This window comes from Macrotis lagotis, unplaced genomic scaffold, assembly GCF_037893015.1.
Source record: "Macrotis lagotis isolate mMagLag1 unplaced genomic scaffold, bilby.v1.9.chrom.fasta BILBYCTG019, whole genome shotgun sequence".
Taxonomy (NCBI): domain Eukaryota; kingdom Metazoa; phylum Chordata; class Mammalia; order Peramelemorphia; family Peramelidae; genus Macrotis; species Macrotis lagotis.
This window is the reverse complement of record NW_027421926.1, coordinates 453,625-472,085: the sequence shown is the minus strand read 5'-3', so window position 1 is coordinate 472,085 and position 18,461 is coordinate 453,625. Positions and strand designations below refer to the sequence as shown.

The window sequence follows — 18,461 nt, the reverse complement described above, 5'->3', positions numbered from 1 at the left end:
TAAAAAAATCCAAGTCCAGGGTTTTCTAATTTTCCCCTTTTAAATTGTACCTTGTTAGCACCATTCCATTGTTCTATTTTTGTCATTACCCTTAGAAATTTAGTTCTGTGATTTAATTTATCTGTAACCTCCATATCATGAGGATTCTGTCTATCACTTCATCCTGATTGATAATTTGAAATGTTGAGCAGAATAAGTCTGAAAAGAAAGCTACTAACTGCTTTCCATATTGAATTAATAGTCATTAGGTTTTTCCCAATGGAGCTACTCCAAAGCTACCTACTTTTCCTTTAATACAGTCCACATATTTCACCTAGTCCACAAAGATTTTGTGAGAAACCTTTGCAAATTCTTGGTGAAATCTGAGCAGAATGTGTCTTGTACATTCTGTAAATCTTTTCTTCTGTTCTCTAGTCTAGTAATAATTTCTCCTTTTAAATTTAAATATTTTCATTTTTTCCAAATACATGCAGTAATAATAGCTTTTAATCAATTCATTTTTACAAGGTTTTGCGTTTTACACTTCTCTCCCTCTCATCTTCTCTACCCCCTTTCCCATGACAGAAAGCAATCTGATAGAGGCTTTGCATTTATAACCATGTTAAACATTGATCTATATTCATAATGATGTGAGTGAAGAATCAGATCCAAATGGAAGAAATAAAACATTAAGGAGGAAAAAAATGACATAATGCATAAGACAACTTTTAAAAACTGAGGATCAGGGCAGCTGGGTGGCGCAGAGGATAGAGCACCAGCCCTGGAGTCAGTAGTACCTGAGTTCAAATCCAGCCTCAGACACTTAATTACCCAGCTGTGTGACCTTGGGCAAGCCACTTAACCCCATTGCCTTGCGAAAAAAGCAAAAAATAAACCAAAAAAAACTGAGGATAATAAGCTTTGGTCTTCATTTAAACTGCACAATTACTTCTCTGGTTAGCTAAAGTTACTAGTAGTTTTATAGATGATTTTTCTAGTGTTCTCCAGGTATACCATCATATAATCTGCAAAGAGGGAGAGTTTTGTTTCTTCATTATCTCTTCTGATTCCTTTAATTTCTTTTTCTTCACCTGTTGCTAAAGCTAATATTTTTAATGCAATATTGAATAACAGTGGAGATAATGGGCATCCTTGTTTCATCCCTGCTCTTACTGGAACTACTTCTAACTTATGTATAATACTAATTGATGGTTTTAGATAGATATTCATTATCATCCTTTTCAGTAACATTCCATTTATTCCTATGCTATCAAGTATTTTAAAACAGGATGATGAGTTATATTTTGTCAAAAGATTTTTCAGCATCTATTGAGATAATCTTGTTAGGTTTGTTGTTGATATGGTCAATTATGCTGATAGTTTTCCTAATATTGAGCCAGTCTTGCAAGTAGGCATAATCCTACTTGATCATATTATTATCCTAGTGATTATTTACTGTAATTGCTATTTGACATTTTATTTAAAATTTTTGCATCCATATTCATTAGGGAAGTTGGTCCTTAATTTCCTTTCTCTGTTTTGATTATTCTCATTTTAGGTATCAGCACCATAGTAGTGTCATAGAAGGAATTTAGTAGACCTCCTTCTTCACTTATTATTTTCAAATAGTTTATATAGAATTGGAACTAATTGTTCCTTGAACAAATGTGCAGTTCACTAGTGAATTCATCAGGCCCTGCAGGTTTTTTCCTTTGGGATTTCAATGATAGCATGTTGAATTTCTTTTTCTGAGATAGAGTAATTTATATATTTAATTTCCTCTTCTTTTAACCTGGGTAGTTTATAATTTGTAGATATTCGTATATTTTGCTTAGATTATTGAATTTGTTAGAATACAGTTTTGCAAAATAGTTGTGAATTATTTGTTTAATTTGCTGCTCACTTTTTTCATTTTTTGATATTAGTAATTTGGTGTTCTGCTTTCTTTTTTTTAATTAAGTTAACCAAAGGTTTATCTATTTATTTTTTTCAGAAAGTCAATTTTAGTTTTATTTATTAATTCAATAGATTTCTGGTTTTTGATTTTAGTAGTTTCATCCTTAGATTCAGAATTTTGAACTTGGTATTTAATTTGGTGATTTTTAATTTATTCTTTCTCTTTATTTTTTAGTTGTATGTACATTTTATTGATTTCCTCTTTATTTTATTCATGTAAGCCTTTAGAGATATAGCATTTCCTATAATAACGATTTTAGCTGTATTCTCAAGTTTTGGCATATTGTCTCATTGTTGTCATTTTCTCGGATGAAATCATAGCTCATTTTATGATTTTTTGTTTGATCCACTCATTTCACTTTATTTTTATTGCATCATGACATGAAAAGGATGCATTCAATATTTCTAACTTTCTGTAACTGAATATGAGGTTTTTTATGACCTAATCTGTGGTCATTTATTTTTGTGTTGATGCCATGAACCTCGGAACAAACAGTATAGTCCTTTCTAAGTCCATTCAATTTTCTCTACACTTCTTTCAGATCTAAGTTTTCTTAACAATTTGTTTACCTCCTTAATTTCCTTCATACTTATCAGATTTATCTAATTCAGAGAGAGAAAGTTTGAGGTCCCCTACCAGTAGAGTTTTGCTGTCTATGTCTTCCTTAGCTTCTCTCCTAAAAATTTGGATGCTATACACTTGATGCTTCCATGTTTAGTATTGAAATTACTTCATATTCTGTGGTATATTTTAGGATATATCTCTTTTAATGAGAACTATTCCTGCAAATGCTTTTTCTGAGATAAAGATTGCTACCCCTGCTTTTTTTTCACTTTAGCTGAAGCATAAAATATGCTGCTCTAGCCTTTTTGCTTTACTGTTATTTGTATCTCTCTTCTTCATGTGTGTTTCTTATAAGCAGTATATTGTAGGATTTTTGTGTTTAATCCACTCTGCTATCCACTTCTGTTTCATGGGAGATTTCATCCTATTCACATTCACAGTTATAATTACTAACTCTTTATTTCCCTCCTTGCTATCTTCCCTCCGTTTGTATTTTTCCCCTTCATTCTCCTTTTCCCTCCTCTGCTATGTTTTGCTTCTGAACAGCACCTCCCTCAATGTGTTCAACTATAGAATATGAGATCTGTTCTCTTCAACCATATCGTGAAGAAAGAATACCAGGCTCTTTTTTTGATTAAGATTTCCAGATAGTCATATGATTCTTAAATTCTCTCCTGAATCCATTTTTCATGTTTTCATTGCTTTATTTTACATTTTCTTCTATTTTTTTCATTTTATGATTTTGTTTCACAGATTCTTGGTGGTGTCTCATGAATTCATTAGCTTCCACTAATCCCAGTCTATTTTTCTCCATTTAACTTTTGCATCAAATTTTCCATCTGGTCAATTCTATTTTCCATCTGCCCAATCTTGTCTTTGAGGGAATTGTTTTCTTTCTGTATTTGTCCAATTGAATTCTTAAAGCATCTATTTTCTTCTTTCCTTTTTTGCTGTAAGATATCAATTTTCTCTTGAATGGTGTTAATTTTCTCTTCCATATATTTTGCAATTTTTCCATTTGATTTTTAAACTCTTAGAAAATATCAGAAAGAAGTCTTTCTGGGCTGGACACCAATTCTCTCTGAAGCTTGACATAAAGAGGCCCTTCTGTCCTCCTTTTCTGAGCTAGTGGCCTTATGTCCAAGGAAACATTTAATAGACCCTGCATTACACAGGCCTTTATTCATTTTGGCCTGTTAGCTTTCCCTGTAGTCTTGTGTTGGGGAGGGCTGGTTCACAGTCATGTAATGTTAAGAACCCTGAAGGCCTTGTTCACAGGAGTTAGGAATTCTGGGGATTGCTCAGTGGACCAACCTATAAGGAACACCAGAAGCTTTGTCTTGGCTGTCTGTGTTGGCCCCCTCACTAGGGCTGGGGCTGTAGCTGGGGCTGAAGTTGAACCTGGGCTGTCACATACAATCCAGCCTCTGGGTGAGGCCTTCAGGACTGGCAGCATCAGATGGTCTTTCTGAATAGTCTCCTGGGTCTTGGGAAAAGGTGTGAACACCTGAGGCTGTTTCTGTGTGTGTGTACTGGAGAAAGCCAGACTCTTCCACAGGAATGCAGGGGGCTCTAATGGGAATGCCAGGGAACTCAAGGTACAGAGTACTTTTGACTAGCAGTGCTTGTCAACTGGGCTCCCTGGGCAGTCCTGCTGGAGTTCTCCCAGGCCTCCTATCTCCTACAAAACAAAGGCTCCATTGTGCTATCCCCCTGATCACATACCCTGCCCCCTCCTGAACCAGGTCTCTGCACTCTATCCTGGCCATGTCAACAATCCCCCATGATAGACCCTGTAGGAAAATATTCCTCTCTGTTCTTCTGTGAGTTCTGTTAATCCAAAATCTGTCAAGAGTCTTGATTCTTGTTGGTTCTAAGCCATGAGAGTTTAAAACAGTGCCTGACTTCTTTTCACTATCTTCATCTCAAGTCCTAGTGTACTAATACTTTCAACAAAATAAAATAAAAGAATGTATTAAGTATCTTGAATAAATTTTTAATGAACTAATATTTATTTTTAATTGTTCCCAATAAAACCTTTTTTGGAAAAATGTGTGAATTATTAGTAAGATAATTAAGGCTAGAATTTACCAGGAATCAAAAAACAATCACCTTTTTTCTAGGCCCAGGATAACTCTTTGGTGAATTGTAACTATCTCAGAGATTTATTTAAAAAAGGATCCTTAGATTTAATATGAATATTGGTTTCAGTGTCATGAGATGTCAAGTTTAATCACTTGAGTTCAGTGAGGACAGTGTCAGAATATCTCATGCTTTCAAAGCCTCCTGGAATTGTTTTCCAGAACTGAAATTAGAGGGTGTTTCAGGATGTTCTATACCAGAGTCGTTTTTATCTTGTTTCACCTTGTTGGTATATCCTTGTATAAGCAAGAGGCAAGAGGTGCATGAAAGACACACCAGCTCACAGAGTCTTATTCTCAGAGAGAATCTTCTTAATACCATGTCCAATTCACATCCAGGGACTTCAGTCCCTTTCTTTGCATAACCTCCACAGCTTTTATTTACTAAATCACTGCCCATTTACAGACAATGGAATTGAAACTTAGAAAATCAGGACAAAGTCAAATTGATATTTAAATCTAAAACTTCTGACCACCCAATGTTAGCTCTCATATTCCTTTTTTTAAACTTGGCTTTTGCAAGATAACGGAGTAGAGTGACTTGCCCAAGGTCACACAGCTAAGCAATTAATAACTGTCTGAGACTGGTCCTCTCAACTCCAGGGTCAGTCTGCTGGGACACATGGCTGCCCCTCTCATATATTCTTTTTACATACAAAATAATTCAACTTTATTCTGAATGTATCTTCTGAATCAAATGTAGGTACCTCCATCCAGTGTATTGTATTCTGCTACTAGTTTATCAGGATGATTTTGTCCAAGCTACCTAATCTTTCTGGGCTTTAGGATCCTCACCTAAAAAGTGATAGCATTAGGTTTATATTTTTCTCAGATCTATAAAGATTACACTTCTGTGAATGTACACAGTAAATAGCTCTGATTTTATGGGACAAAACAATGCCAATGCTTAAAACTTCTTTGCTCAGTTTCCTATATTGTTATGAGTGTGGCCCAATAGTTCAATGACTAACTTTTTCTGCTCCCTGAATTCTACAGTAAGGAATGAGAAATGACAAATGGGATGGTAGAAAATAAGTCAAAGTAGTCATTTCAGCCCTCAATTTGGTCTTTCCATTCATTTTGGGATCAAGGCAGAAAATGTAAAAAAGGAGTCTGAATATGTGTGTGCTTATGACTCTTTGCTCCTGTCTGCTTGTTAAAAGGGGAAAATGAGGGAAAAAATGAAAGAAGGAAGAGAAAAGCAAAATGAGAGAAAAAGGAAGTAATATTGAGAGTTGAGCAAGTTTTTCTTTCAAGCAAAATTTATTTAAAACTTATGGCATTCTTTGTTTCCAAGATGCAATTAATTGCAAACAATTATGATAATTAGGTGTTTCAAAATAAATGTGGGAAAATGAGAAGAGCGCATGGCATAATAACACCTCCTTAAATTTCTGCCTCTGACATATGTGTGTGTGTTTGTGTGTGTGTGTGTGTGTGTGTGTGTGTGTGTGTGTGTGTGTGTATAGGCAAGTCATTTAACTTCTCAGACTTGTAAATAACTTTTGATAGCTAAGTTGCTGAGAAGGTGCAGAACAGCATTGGTAGAGGAGGTTTTCTATGAGTTCTTTGCACTAGTTAAATCACAGGTCTAGTATTTGTCCCTAAGTAAACAAATATATTAAATAAAATGATAACTATACTAAGTAATAAGCTTTCCTTTTAGGTTGAAGGGGAAAAGAAAAAGCATCTGCACAATGAAATAGAAAATTTGGAGGAAAAGCATGGTGATACGTTAACTGAAAATAGAATAATTTGCAAAGTTAATGAGCTGGTTTCTATGGAGAGGAAACAGTATGGTAAAAATCAAAACAATAATATCACTGGGAAAGAAATGCCAATAATGAACATTTCTTCTTCCAAGGAAAGTTCAGCACCAGGGTACCATCTTTTAAAGGGGTAAGTTTGTCAAAATAATGGGAACATTATCAAAAATTCAAGGTTAATAATAAGTTCACTTTGCACTCAAAATCTGGAGTCAGATTCAACACTCATCAGCTTCAGTCTTGTTTTTTGCTAAGAAAGAAATGAAAGTCCCTTGAATAAGTATTTCTTTTTTGCTTTCAATATGTTTTGGTTTTGTTTGGTTTTTTTTTTTTTTTTTTTTTTTTTTTTAGTCTGGGACTGTTATATCAGTGTCTATCAAAAGAGGGTAGGTAGCCTTTAATGAGATCCAAAAGAATAGCATTCAATATTAGGTTTGAAAGACCAGGAGTAAAGCAAAATCATTTTTGCAAGAGTATAAATAAGTCCTAAAGAGATACTATAATATATTCATAGCTACCAAATGCCCCATCATTTGAAGTGTTACAAGAAGTGCTTATGTACATGTATCACTGAGAAAAAGTCAGACAACGTAGGCTTTCAAGAATTTCACATTTTTAATTGAGGATGTGCAAAACATTAAAAAGAACAACCCCCCCATACTCACCACCATGTAGAAGGTGGGTTATGGGGCAGAATAGGGGTCCAAGTGGAAGAGGATTCTGGTTCTCTCCTGCAAGAAAAAAAAAAGGTTTAGGGTCCTTTGAGGATGGGAAGAAAGAAAAAGGGAATTGGCATAAAGTTAGAGAATGAAGGGCCTTTTTAGCACCCCCTCCATCACATCCCCTAGGGCTCTTGTGGATTTTGGAAAAGCTAAGGAAGAGCAAAGGCCGATAACTGCTACCTGTTGCTTCACCAAAAAAAAAAAAAAAAAAAAATTAGAGCACCGTAAGATTCTAGAGGGCAAACTGACAGAAAAGCAAGTTCCCATTCCCATTTCAAGTTGGAATTGTATTAGATGACCTCTAAAGTTCCAACTCAAAAGAATTTTAATCTGGAAGTTTTCTTTAGGAAGTAGAAAATGTAGAAAACCAAGTCCAAATTTACTTTCCTTAACTTGATAACAAATAATTTAAAAAAACATTAACTAAACATTTTGTAAGATAATTAATTTTCAGTAAAAATTGTGCATGTTCAAGAAGACAGTACTTATATAAATATATAACTTCTATGACAAATGTACTCAAAACTGATATACTGTGCCTTCATGGAATCACAGGGAGAAAGCTGTCTACTTTTCCCCTGATAAGTGGCCATTAGTCATATCATATCACTTATTTGCAAGAGAATGCTTTGTATTGTCATATTTTGTTTATGAATCAAGGCTCATTTCCCACTAGATTTCTCCTCCTCTTAAAGAGAAACAGTCCTTAAAACCAAAAGGTAAAAAAAAAAGCAAAATAGAGTTCAGCACAAATATTTAATTACATGTAGGGTTCACACTTCTATCCTGCTGAAAAGGAAGGAGGTGACTTTTCATCTAACCCAAGCATGGTCATTTTAATTTCACAGAATTCAGTTCCAGTTGTTTTATCTTCCTTAATATTTACATTATAGCAGTTATGCTTTATATTGTTTTCTTAGTTATTCTTATTTTTCTATTAATTTATATAAATATTCTCTTGCTTCAATGTAGCTATCAATTCTAATCACATATAGTCATGTTCCATTACATTGAGAGACCATGATTTATTTAACAAGTCAATGGGCAACCACTTCATTCCTAGGTATTTGCTATTACAAAAGTATTACTATGAATATTTTGGTGTATTTCAGATCTCTCTCTCACCATTAGATAAAAGGACTTCATTGGACTTAATATGCCTAGCAATGAGAGAGAGAAATAATTCTAAAGCACCAGAGAAATGACTATACTTTTGAGAAGTTTTTTAAAAAGTTAATTGAAACAGTTAAGTTGCAAGGGCATATTATTTTTTGTTTTGATTTGTTTTTGAAAGGCATGGTTCCCATGGTCACACAGCTAGGTGATATAAGTGTCTGAGGCCAGATTTTGAGGTCAGGTCCTCCTGACTCCAGGGTTGGTGCTCTGCCCACTGCACCACATAGCTGCCGACAAGGGCACATACTATTCAAATTCTGTGACATCTGTGAATAAGATACAGGTTAGAACTCATTGTATCAAGGATTATTATCAAATGTGCCAGATGTTTGTTTTTTCCCAATAAAATTTTTCTTTGATAGCTTATCAGAGTGGGAAGGTGACTTCATGAATAGAGCAACTAGAAGGTTTGTGACATTAATTAGAGGCAGTATCAAAGAACTATCTTCCAAAATTTTTGATTGTTCATTGGTTTGCATGTATGTACACAGGCTCATGCACACACACAACACACAGAGACAAAAATGTGCTAACTCCTAAGGCTGTCCATTTCTCTTTAAATAAGTCTAATTTTGGGGGGAATTTTTCTTTTTTTCCATCTATTGATTCTAACTGTATTTCTCTGTCCTGTGTCCTATCCATAATAGGGAGTCGATTTAACATGATAACCTTTAATATATTTAGGACACATTCCACTACATATTTTCCCTACTCTTCATCTCTTATCTAGGATAAACATCTGCAATGTCTTCTATTGTTCCTTATTTGAATGGTCTTCATCTTTCTCTTCTTTGTGTACATTCTGAGTTCTAAACGTCTTTCCCAAAATGTCTCCCAAATATAAATACAGGCTTCTAATACTTCTGACCATCTTTTGGTCTCTGTGCATCTTAGAATTTGAGTTATGATCCTTTTAATTTCCTGGAATTTTTTGGCTCATATCAAACCTGCCTTCTATCAGATTCCCAAATATTTTGCTCACAAATTGTTTAATCACAACTGGCTGATTTTGTGCAGTTGATGTCTTTTCACCCAAGTATAGGCATGAAATGAGGGGCATGTTAGGTGAAGAAAACACATAAATGTGAAGGTTTGTAGATAAACAAGCAAAATATATTCCTAGACCAAAGAAGATACAAATCTGATTGGAATGGAAGTTGCATTCTAAAAAGAAGTGTGAAAACCTTTTTGGATTACTAATTTTAGGCAAGAATAGGCAGTTCAGATTTGATGCATTTCAGAAGAGATTGTTCATTAAGTGTTTATGATCTGGGGAATAATAGGATCAAGGTCTTAGTTAAGAAAGTGAGTCTGGGAGCAATATGTTCTATGTGTTAAAAAAGAAGGAAAAAAATAATTTTCCTCATTGTTTTCTTTTCACTTAATTTCCTCCATTGTTTCCTTCTTAGTTTTCAATAATGGACAATTTAAGCATCCCTCCGTGATTTTTTTTTCCAGCAAAGATTCTGCCATGAATTTGAAAGCTGTAAAAATTGATTGTTGGGTTTCAAAGGATCCTGGTACATCTTTTGAAAAGAGTCATTCCTTTACTAGTATGCTCTTCCAAAGTTGTGATGACAAGATTTTAAATGGAAAAGAGCATGATGAAGTAAAGTAAACTACTATTGTATTTTCTCATGGAAAAATATTATGCTAATGTCCTTTTATCTGACAGTTGACTATTCTTTATAGACATAGGCACCATACTAGCACTTTCCTTTCAGGTAAATGTGTTCCAAATGCCAGAAAAAGCTTTTATTGCACTAAAGCTAGGAGGCCCAGACTACATAATCATACTCCTTCCCACTATTTGACCTTTGAAATGACTGTTTCCTCCAATATAATGGAACAGTCTCAGTGATACTGCTTTCCCCTTTGCTCCTTGTGGTGACAGAACACAGCTGGATAAACATTACTTAATAGGAATGCTGTCTTCACCATAGCTAAAGATTAGAGGAAGGAACATCAAATCTGTAGTTAGAAGGATAGGGTTCAAATTATGGCAGAACAGTGATTTGCTTGAGATCCCACAAGAAAAAGAAGCAGAGTTCAGGTTAAACATGGGCATTCTGACTCCAGATTCCCTCCATTTTCGACTAAACCACACTACCAGCATTAGCAGCAGGACTTACAACAATATCGCGCATTTGTCAAATGGGGATAATAATACTTGGCATTAGTCACAGGATTGTGGTGACAGTTCTTTGGAAAGTTCTACAGGAATTCGAACTATAATTATTCATTCAATAAATATATCACACTTCCTTGTGAGCCAAGTACTCTGCTAATTGCTGTAGTCTTTACTGCAATGCAGTAGATATATATAGATAAATATGAGAATATGACTAACATAGCATCCTCTGTTTAACTTTGAATTGTGCAAAGGTAAAAGTTGATTAAGACCCTGGGATGAAATAGAACCCATTTTCTTTACCTAGTGTTAGAATTTGCTTACTTCTAACTGCTTTTTCTACCTCTAATTTATAGGATTTTCTCTGATTAGATAACTGATATAAATACATATTTTTTATTTTTTTATTAAGTATTTATATACTTAGAGTCAAATATTCTTTCATAGAATTCCTATCTCTGAATTATATTAGACTTCACAATGTTTGATACTTCAGGACTGCAGAACATCTGTGCATGGTCTTCTCAATAAGAGTTCTTTCTCTAGAGGGAAAGATCATGGCTCCTCATCCTGTCAGAAGAATGTCCATGTCCTCTCATATTTCTTCTGTAAGAGTCCATCCAATGTACTGGTAAACTTGTTTAAAAAACATTAATGGGGGGACTAGGTTGCACAATGAGTAGAGCACTGGCCCTAGAGTCAGGAGTACTTGAGTTCAAATCTGGCCTCAGACACTTAATAATTACCTAGCTGTGTGGCCTTGGCAAGCCAACTAACCCCATTTGCCTTGCAAAAACTAAAAAAAATTAAAATAAAATAAAAACATTAATAACATGCAATGTGAAGAGCCTTATGCCAGGCCCCTGAGAAATATAGAAAGATGAATAAGTCCATGCTTCCTGACCTCTTCAAGATTACAATATAGTAAATACAACATACGTATGTATAACAAGTAAAATTTATGATTATGTTGATTGTTATATATAATATTTTCAAAAACTTAGAATATAGTCAATAATAATGGAATCATTTAATATTTGTTGATGACTTAGTTCATACCAACAATCGTTATAATATCCTGACCAAATTCTTATTTTAGAATCTTCACAACAAGGAGTTTGGCATATGAACAACTGAAAAAATAAATCATTGGTACTATATCACAGGTTAAGCGTTTTGACTAACATTTATCTTGAAAATAATATCTGGGGAGGTTTGTGGGCAGGTAGGTAGGCAGGTAGGACCTGTTTGGTTCAGGGAAGGACGTTGAAGGAACCATCTCCTGTCAGACATGGGAGTTACTGTGGAAGTGCACCAAATGAACAGATACCCATTCGAGTAAGTGCTATCCAGCTTTCTCAAAAAGTTACCCTAATTCCATGGCTAAAAATGTGATTCCTGTGAAAATTGTGGAAGAACAAACAGGTGTCTCAACAGGGATCATCTACAGTGGGATGAGGAACCTTTTTTCTACCAAGGGTTATTTAGATATTTATAATATCATTTGCTGGTTATACTTGGTGAAACATTTCCTTAATTTACCCATTAAAAGCTACTAGGTTTATTGAATTTGAAGCCCTACTTTTAGTTGCCTTGGCAAAACTAGGCCAATCTGGCACATAGGCAAGAGTTTCCCCATCCCTGATCTACAGAAAGAGGATTTCAGTCTGTAAGAATGTGACTGCTGAAACTTTAAGAAAGGTGAGCCTTTCTTAAGTGCCAAGTATCCAGTTAAAAGAGGTATTGTGACTCAATTCTCAGGAAAGAAATAATGACTACAAGAAGTCACTGCCTAATGTGGATCCAATATGCATCTATGAATGAAAAACGGGGAAAGCTTGGAAAATCCAAATTGGACAGAATTCGTACAAAGAGGCACGATATCAATCACTGGAGCAAGATTATATTTATTTTTTTTAGGTTTTTTTTTTTTTTTTGCAAGGCAAATGGAGTTAAGTGGCTTGCCCAAGGCCACACAGCTAGGTAATTATTAAGTGTCTGAGACCAGATTTGAACTCAGGTACTACTGACTCCAAGGCCAGTGCTTTATCCACTACGCCACCTAGCCACCCCTGCAAGATTATATTTAAAAACTTTTGCCTATACTTTTCTAAAGCAGGGCATCCAGAAGAGAATTAGAATAGAAACTCCTCTAAAACAACAGAGAGTGTTTATCCAAGAAGTTGGAATCCTTCGGTTTATCAAAGAATAGATTACCATATAGTCTTTTAATGCTGTCTTTTTTGCACCTAACCTGTTCCACTGGATTTTTCACTGTATTTATTAGTCCCAAACAGTCTTGATGACTAATGCCTTATAATATAATTGTATATTGTTATAGCTAGGGCTGCTTTTCTTTGCATTTTTTTTATTTCCCTTGATATTCTTTACCTTCTGTTCCTCGATATGAATGTAGTTACTATTTTTTCCTGGCTCACTAAAGTAACTTTTTGGAAGTTTGATTGGTATAGCACTTAAGAAATTTAATTTTGGTAGAATTGCCATTTTTATTATATTAGCTCAGTCATCCTAAGGGCAGTTGAGATTTGTCCATTTATTTAGATCTGATTTTATTTGTGTGAAAAGTGCTTTTCAGTTGTTTTCATGGAGCTTCTGAGGCTGCAGATAGTCTCCCATGTATTTTATGTTTTATTTTGAAATGGAATTTCTTTTTCTATCTTTTGCTGCTGTAGGAGTTAGTAAGATATAGAAATGCTGAGGATTTGTGTGAGTTTAATTTTATATCTGTCAACTTTGCTAATTGTTTCCAGTAGTTTTTAGCTGGCTTGCTAGGGTTCTCTAGGTATACCATCATGTTGTATATGCAAAGAATGAAAATTCTGTTTCTTCATTATTGGTTCTGATTCTTTCAATTTCCTTTTCTGCTCTTATTGCAAAAGCTAATATTGCTAACACAATATTCAATAATAGTGATGATAATGGGCATCCTTGTTTCACCCCTGTTCTTTTTTGGAATATTTCTAATTTATTCCCATTTCATATAATGCTTATTATTGGTTTCAGATACATACTGCTAATCATTTTAAGGAACATTCCATTTATTTCTGTGTTGTCTAGTGTTTTTAGTAGAAAGCAATGTAATATTTTGTCAAAGGTTATTTTCAGCATCTAGTGAGATAAACAATCATTTCTGCTAGCTTAGTTACTGAAGTGCTCAATTATGATGATAGCTTTCCTGATACTGAACCAGCCTTGCATTTCTGCTTAATCATAGTGAAGTATCCTAGTGATAACTTACTGTAATCACATTGCCATTCTTTTATTTACAATTTTTGCATCCATATTCCTTAGGCAAATGGATATATAATTTTCTTTCCCTGTTTTGACTTTTCCTGGTTTAGGTATCAGCAAAATATTGATGTCATACAAGAAATATGGCAGAACTCCTTCTTCATCTATTTTTTTCAAATAGTTTACATAGAATTGCAACTAATTGCTCCTTGAACATTTGGTACAATTCACATTGATGGCATGTTGAATTTCTGTTTTTCTGAGATACGGTTATTCAAGCATTTAATTTCCTCTTCTTTTAACCTAGGCAATTTATATTTTTGTATATATAAATCTATGTCATTTAAATGATCAAATTTATTCAAATAAAAGTTGGGTCAAATAGTTTTGAATTATTACTTTAATTTCTTCCTCATTGCTGATGGGTTCACTTTTTTCAGTGTTAATATTAGTAATTTCGGTTTTCTTATTTTTTTAATCATATTAAAAGGTTTATCTTTCTAAATGTTTTCTTCATAAACCAACTCTTGATGTTATTTATTGGTTCAATAACTTTCTTGCTTTTGATTTTATTAATTTTACATTTAATTTTCAGAATTTCCAATTTCTTACTTAATTGGGAATTTTTAAATTGTTCTTTAACTTTTTAGGTTCATTCTTGGTTCATTGATCTCCTCTCTCTATTTTATTCATGTAAGCATTTAGAGATATAATATATCCTCTGATTACTGCTTTGACTATTTCCAATAAGTTTTGGCATGTTTTGTTGTTATTGGCATCGTCTTGAATGAAATCACCAATTCTTCCTATGATTTGTTGTTTGATCCACTCATAAAATTAGCTTATTTCATATCCAATTAGTTTTAGATCTATCTCTCCAGGGCCCTTAATGCCATTTTTGGATTTTTTTTAATGGTTTGAAAAGGATGCAGTCAATATTTCTGCCTTTCTACATTTGATTATGAAGTTTTAATGCACTATTCATGGTCAATTTTTGTGCAGTTTACATTTACAGCAGAAAAAGAAGTATATTCCTTTCTATCCTCATTCAAGTTCCTACAGCAGTCTGTCATAGCTAAATTTTCTAACATTCTGTTCATCTCCTTAACTTCCTTCCAGTTTATTTTATGATTGTATTTATCTAATTCTAAGAGAGGGAGTTGGAGATTTCCCATCAGTAGAGTTTTACTGTCAATGTGCCTGGCTTTTCTCGGCTGTCTTGGCCAGAAAACTCCTTAATATATTCCTTTTTGAAATTATCCCTCTATTATCCTGGTAAATATGTCATTTTTGTACATCATTTGTATGTTCTATCCCATTTGGTTGTATGTTCATTTGAGAAGAGAAACCATCTTTTACACTTCTTTGTATCTTTTGGGCTTAGCACAGTGTCTAGCAACTAGCCTGGAAGGCTCCTTTATAAAGCAGTCTCCATTTAATAAAACAAGAAGGATTAGAGAAGTTGAGTTCATGTCTGCAGTTCCAAGTGAAAAAGGCCTTTGTTGCCACTGCATTTCCAAAACTTGGGTATTTTGGTCATAGAGTGAGGATGACTCATGGATGCAAAATGTATATACAGCCTGACTAAAAGACATTAATTAGCCTTCTATAAGTGTTTAAAAGAATATACTCTTCTGGGTGTATGGCACTTATTCCATTTGCTAAAGGAAAATGTAATTCTTGGAGATAAGCTCTTTAATTTGAATGTCTGGAATTTTACTTTAGAATTATTTTTGCTAATTAGTGATGCTTAGTATTGTCCCTACAATTTTCTTATGCCTTAAAAGCAACAACAATTGTTTAAGAAGAATAGATAGTAAGGTGTAGCTAGATGGTACAATGGATAGATCATTGGCACTGGAGTCAGAGGACTTGAGTTCTAATCTGGCCTCAAACATTTACTAATTGTGTGACCTTGGGCAATCACTTAACCCCATTGCCCACAAAAAAAAAAATTAATGGAAAAAATAGATAGTGAGCTTCCATATGCATGGAACATCATTATAGCCATAGGATCTTGTGGATTAGTAAATTTGACTTCTGAATGAACTAAGGAATTTTATTTTGAACCTGAGATGGCCAGTTAGATTGTTAAAAGTTAATGCCCAGCGGAGCCAAGATGGCGATAAGAAAGGATCCTCTCTTAGGGTCTCTCTCATAAAACTCATAAGCTAAGGACTCTAACTAAATTTTGGAGAGACAGAACCCACAGAGGGACCCAGTGAGGCAGTTCTCCTACTCAAGATAACCTGGAAGAGTGCAGAAAGGCTCTGCTCCCTGGGGTTGGAGGGGCGGCCTGCCAGAAGGGTGGCCCACCAGAGCAAAAGAACTTCAGCCTCACAGAGGCAGCCCCAGGGTGCTGGGAGCTGGGCTCACAGCAGCGGGGGAGTTTCCTGAGCTTCACCCCGGGGAGCACCTGGCACAAAGTGTGGGAACAGCGGGGGGACCTCTGCCAGAGCAAGCAAGTGAGGCCCATGCTTCAGGGCATACAGCAAGCAGCATGGCCACCACAGCCTAGATCCAGAAACAGAAGGAGTAGCCTGTAAGCAGGAGCCCCCAGGGCATGAGCCCATTGAACCTAGGGAGGGGAGTGAAGAGAGAGAGAGACTGCAGAGCTCTGTCCTCTGTCCTTGGAACAGGACTCTGGGGCTCTGAACACATTCAGATCATGATCGCAGTCTAGGCCCCCCCATAGAACAGCAGGGCCATTGCCCACCTCAGTCCCATGGCAGAGGAGGATGTATATGGTCATTCACAGTCCAGGAGAGAGGACAGAGCCTCACACACTGAGACTCTTGTGGAAGTGTCCCAAAAGCTCAGGAAGCACCCCCAAAACAGGATTAGGCTGGGAAAATGAGCAAGCAGAGAAAAAAGAGGAACAACATTGAGAAATATTTTGCATATGAGCCCAAGAAGGATCAAAACACTCAGTCCGAAGATGAGGAAGCCCAAGCTCCGGCATCTAAAGACTCCAAGAAAAACAGAAATTGGGCTCAGGCTATGACAGAGCTCAAAAAAGACTTTGAAAATCGAATGAGGGAGTTAGAAGAAAAACTGGGAAAAGAAAGGAGAGAGATGCAGGAAAAACATGAAAATGAAGTCAGCAGCCTAGTTAAGGAAATCCAAAAAAATGCTGAAGAAAATAGCATGCTAAAAACCAGCTTAGGTCAAATGGATAAAACAGTTCAAAAAAGTTATTGAGGAGAAGAATGCTTTAAAGAGCAAAATTTGGCCAAATGGAAAAAGAGATGAAAAAAAACTCTCTGAGGAAAACAAATCCTTCAGACAAAGAATAGAACTCAGGGAGATTAACGAATTTACCAGATATCAGGAATCAATACTGCAAAACCAAAAAAAATGGAAAAATTAGCAGAAAATATGAAATATCTCATTGAAAAAAACAACTGATATGGAAAACAGACTTAGGAAAGACAATTTAAAAATTTATTGGAATACCTGAAATTCAAGATCAGGAAAAGAGCCTTGACATCATTTTCAAAGAATTAGTACAGGAAAATTGCCCTGATATTCTAGAAGCAGAGGGCAAAATAGAAATGGAGAGAATCCACCGATCCCCTCGAGAAAGAGATAACAAAAAAACAACCCCTAGGAATATTATAGCCAAATTCCAGAACTCCCAAGTCAAAGAGAAAATATTACAAGCAGCCAGAAGGACACAGTTCAAATATCGTGGAGCTACAGTCAGGATCACACAGGACTTAGCAGCAACTACATTGGAAACTTGTAGGGCTTGTAATACAATATACTGGAAGGCAAAAGAGCTTAGAATGCAACTGAGAATCAACTACCCAGCAAAGCTGAATGTGCTCTTCCAGGGAGAAAGATGGACCTTCAATTAACCAGGGGAATTTCAAATGTTCCTGTTGGAATGGCCAGAGCTGATTAGAAGGTTTGATCTTCAGATACAGGACTCATGTGAAACATAGAGATTGGAGAAGTTGAAAATATGAGGGACTTGATGATGAATTGCATGTGTTTCTGCATAGAAAAATGACACTGATAATACTCATTTGAACCCTCTCAGTTAATAGAGGAGGTAGAGGGAGCCTTTAGAGTTGAAGAACAGGAGAAAGCTGAATTTGAAGATAAAATATGGTGCAAAATTGGAGTCAATAGAAAAAAGGGAAATGTAATGGGAGAAAGAAAAAGGAGAGGGGGAATAGGCCAAGATATTTCATGTAATAAGATTTTTCTTTATTACAATGAGCTATTGCAATGATATGCAAGGGGGAAGGAGGGAATCTTCGCTCTCATCAGAGGTGGTTAGGAGAGGAAACAGCATATATACTCAATGGGGTATAGGCATCTGGAGTAAGAAGGGGAGGGGACAGGGGGAAGGGGTGGGGATGTGAATGAAGGAGGAGAGTATGGACCATGGGGGGAGAGTGGTCAGATATAACACATTTTCTTTTTTATTTGTTGCAAGGGGCTGGGATTGGATGGCCTGTCCGGGACCATAGGCCCAGGTGGATGCTGGGCCTCTAAGGGGTGGTATGGGGGCTCAGGGCCTCTTGGCCCCAGAGCCAGGGATCTGTCTGCTGCACCTATCAGCTGCCCTACAGCAGAGTCAGAGTGAAAGGAGAGAGAAAATAAGAGTACATGATAGTGGAGAAATGTGAAAGGAGGGAGTTGCGATCATCAATGGCAATGGTGGAAAAATATGGAAGTAACTTTTGCCATGGACTTATCATAAAAAATGTGATCCACCTGGGACAGAGTTGCTGGTGTTGGAACAAAGACTCAAGCACTATT

General features: G+C 35.6%; 1 protein-coding gene across 2 annotated transcripts in view; it reads left to right on the top strand.

Moving 5' to 3' along the window:
• Positions 1-18,461, top strand: part of LOC141504008 (uncharacterized) — a 149,188-nt gene that overhangs the window by 89,408 nt on the left and 41,319 nt on the right. For both annotated transcript variants that reach the window (XM_074208856.1, XM_074208855.1), the window contains exon 26: positions 6,308-6,540. In XM_074208856.1, coding sequence (XP_074064957.1) covers positions 6,308-6,540 — 233 coding nt within the window. The remainder of the gene's footprint in view (positions 1-6,307; positions 6,541-18,461) is intronic.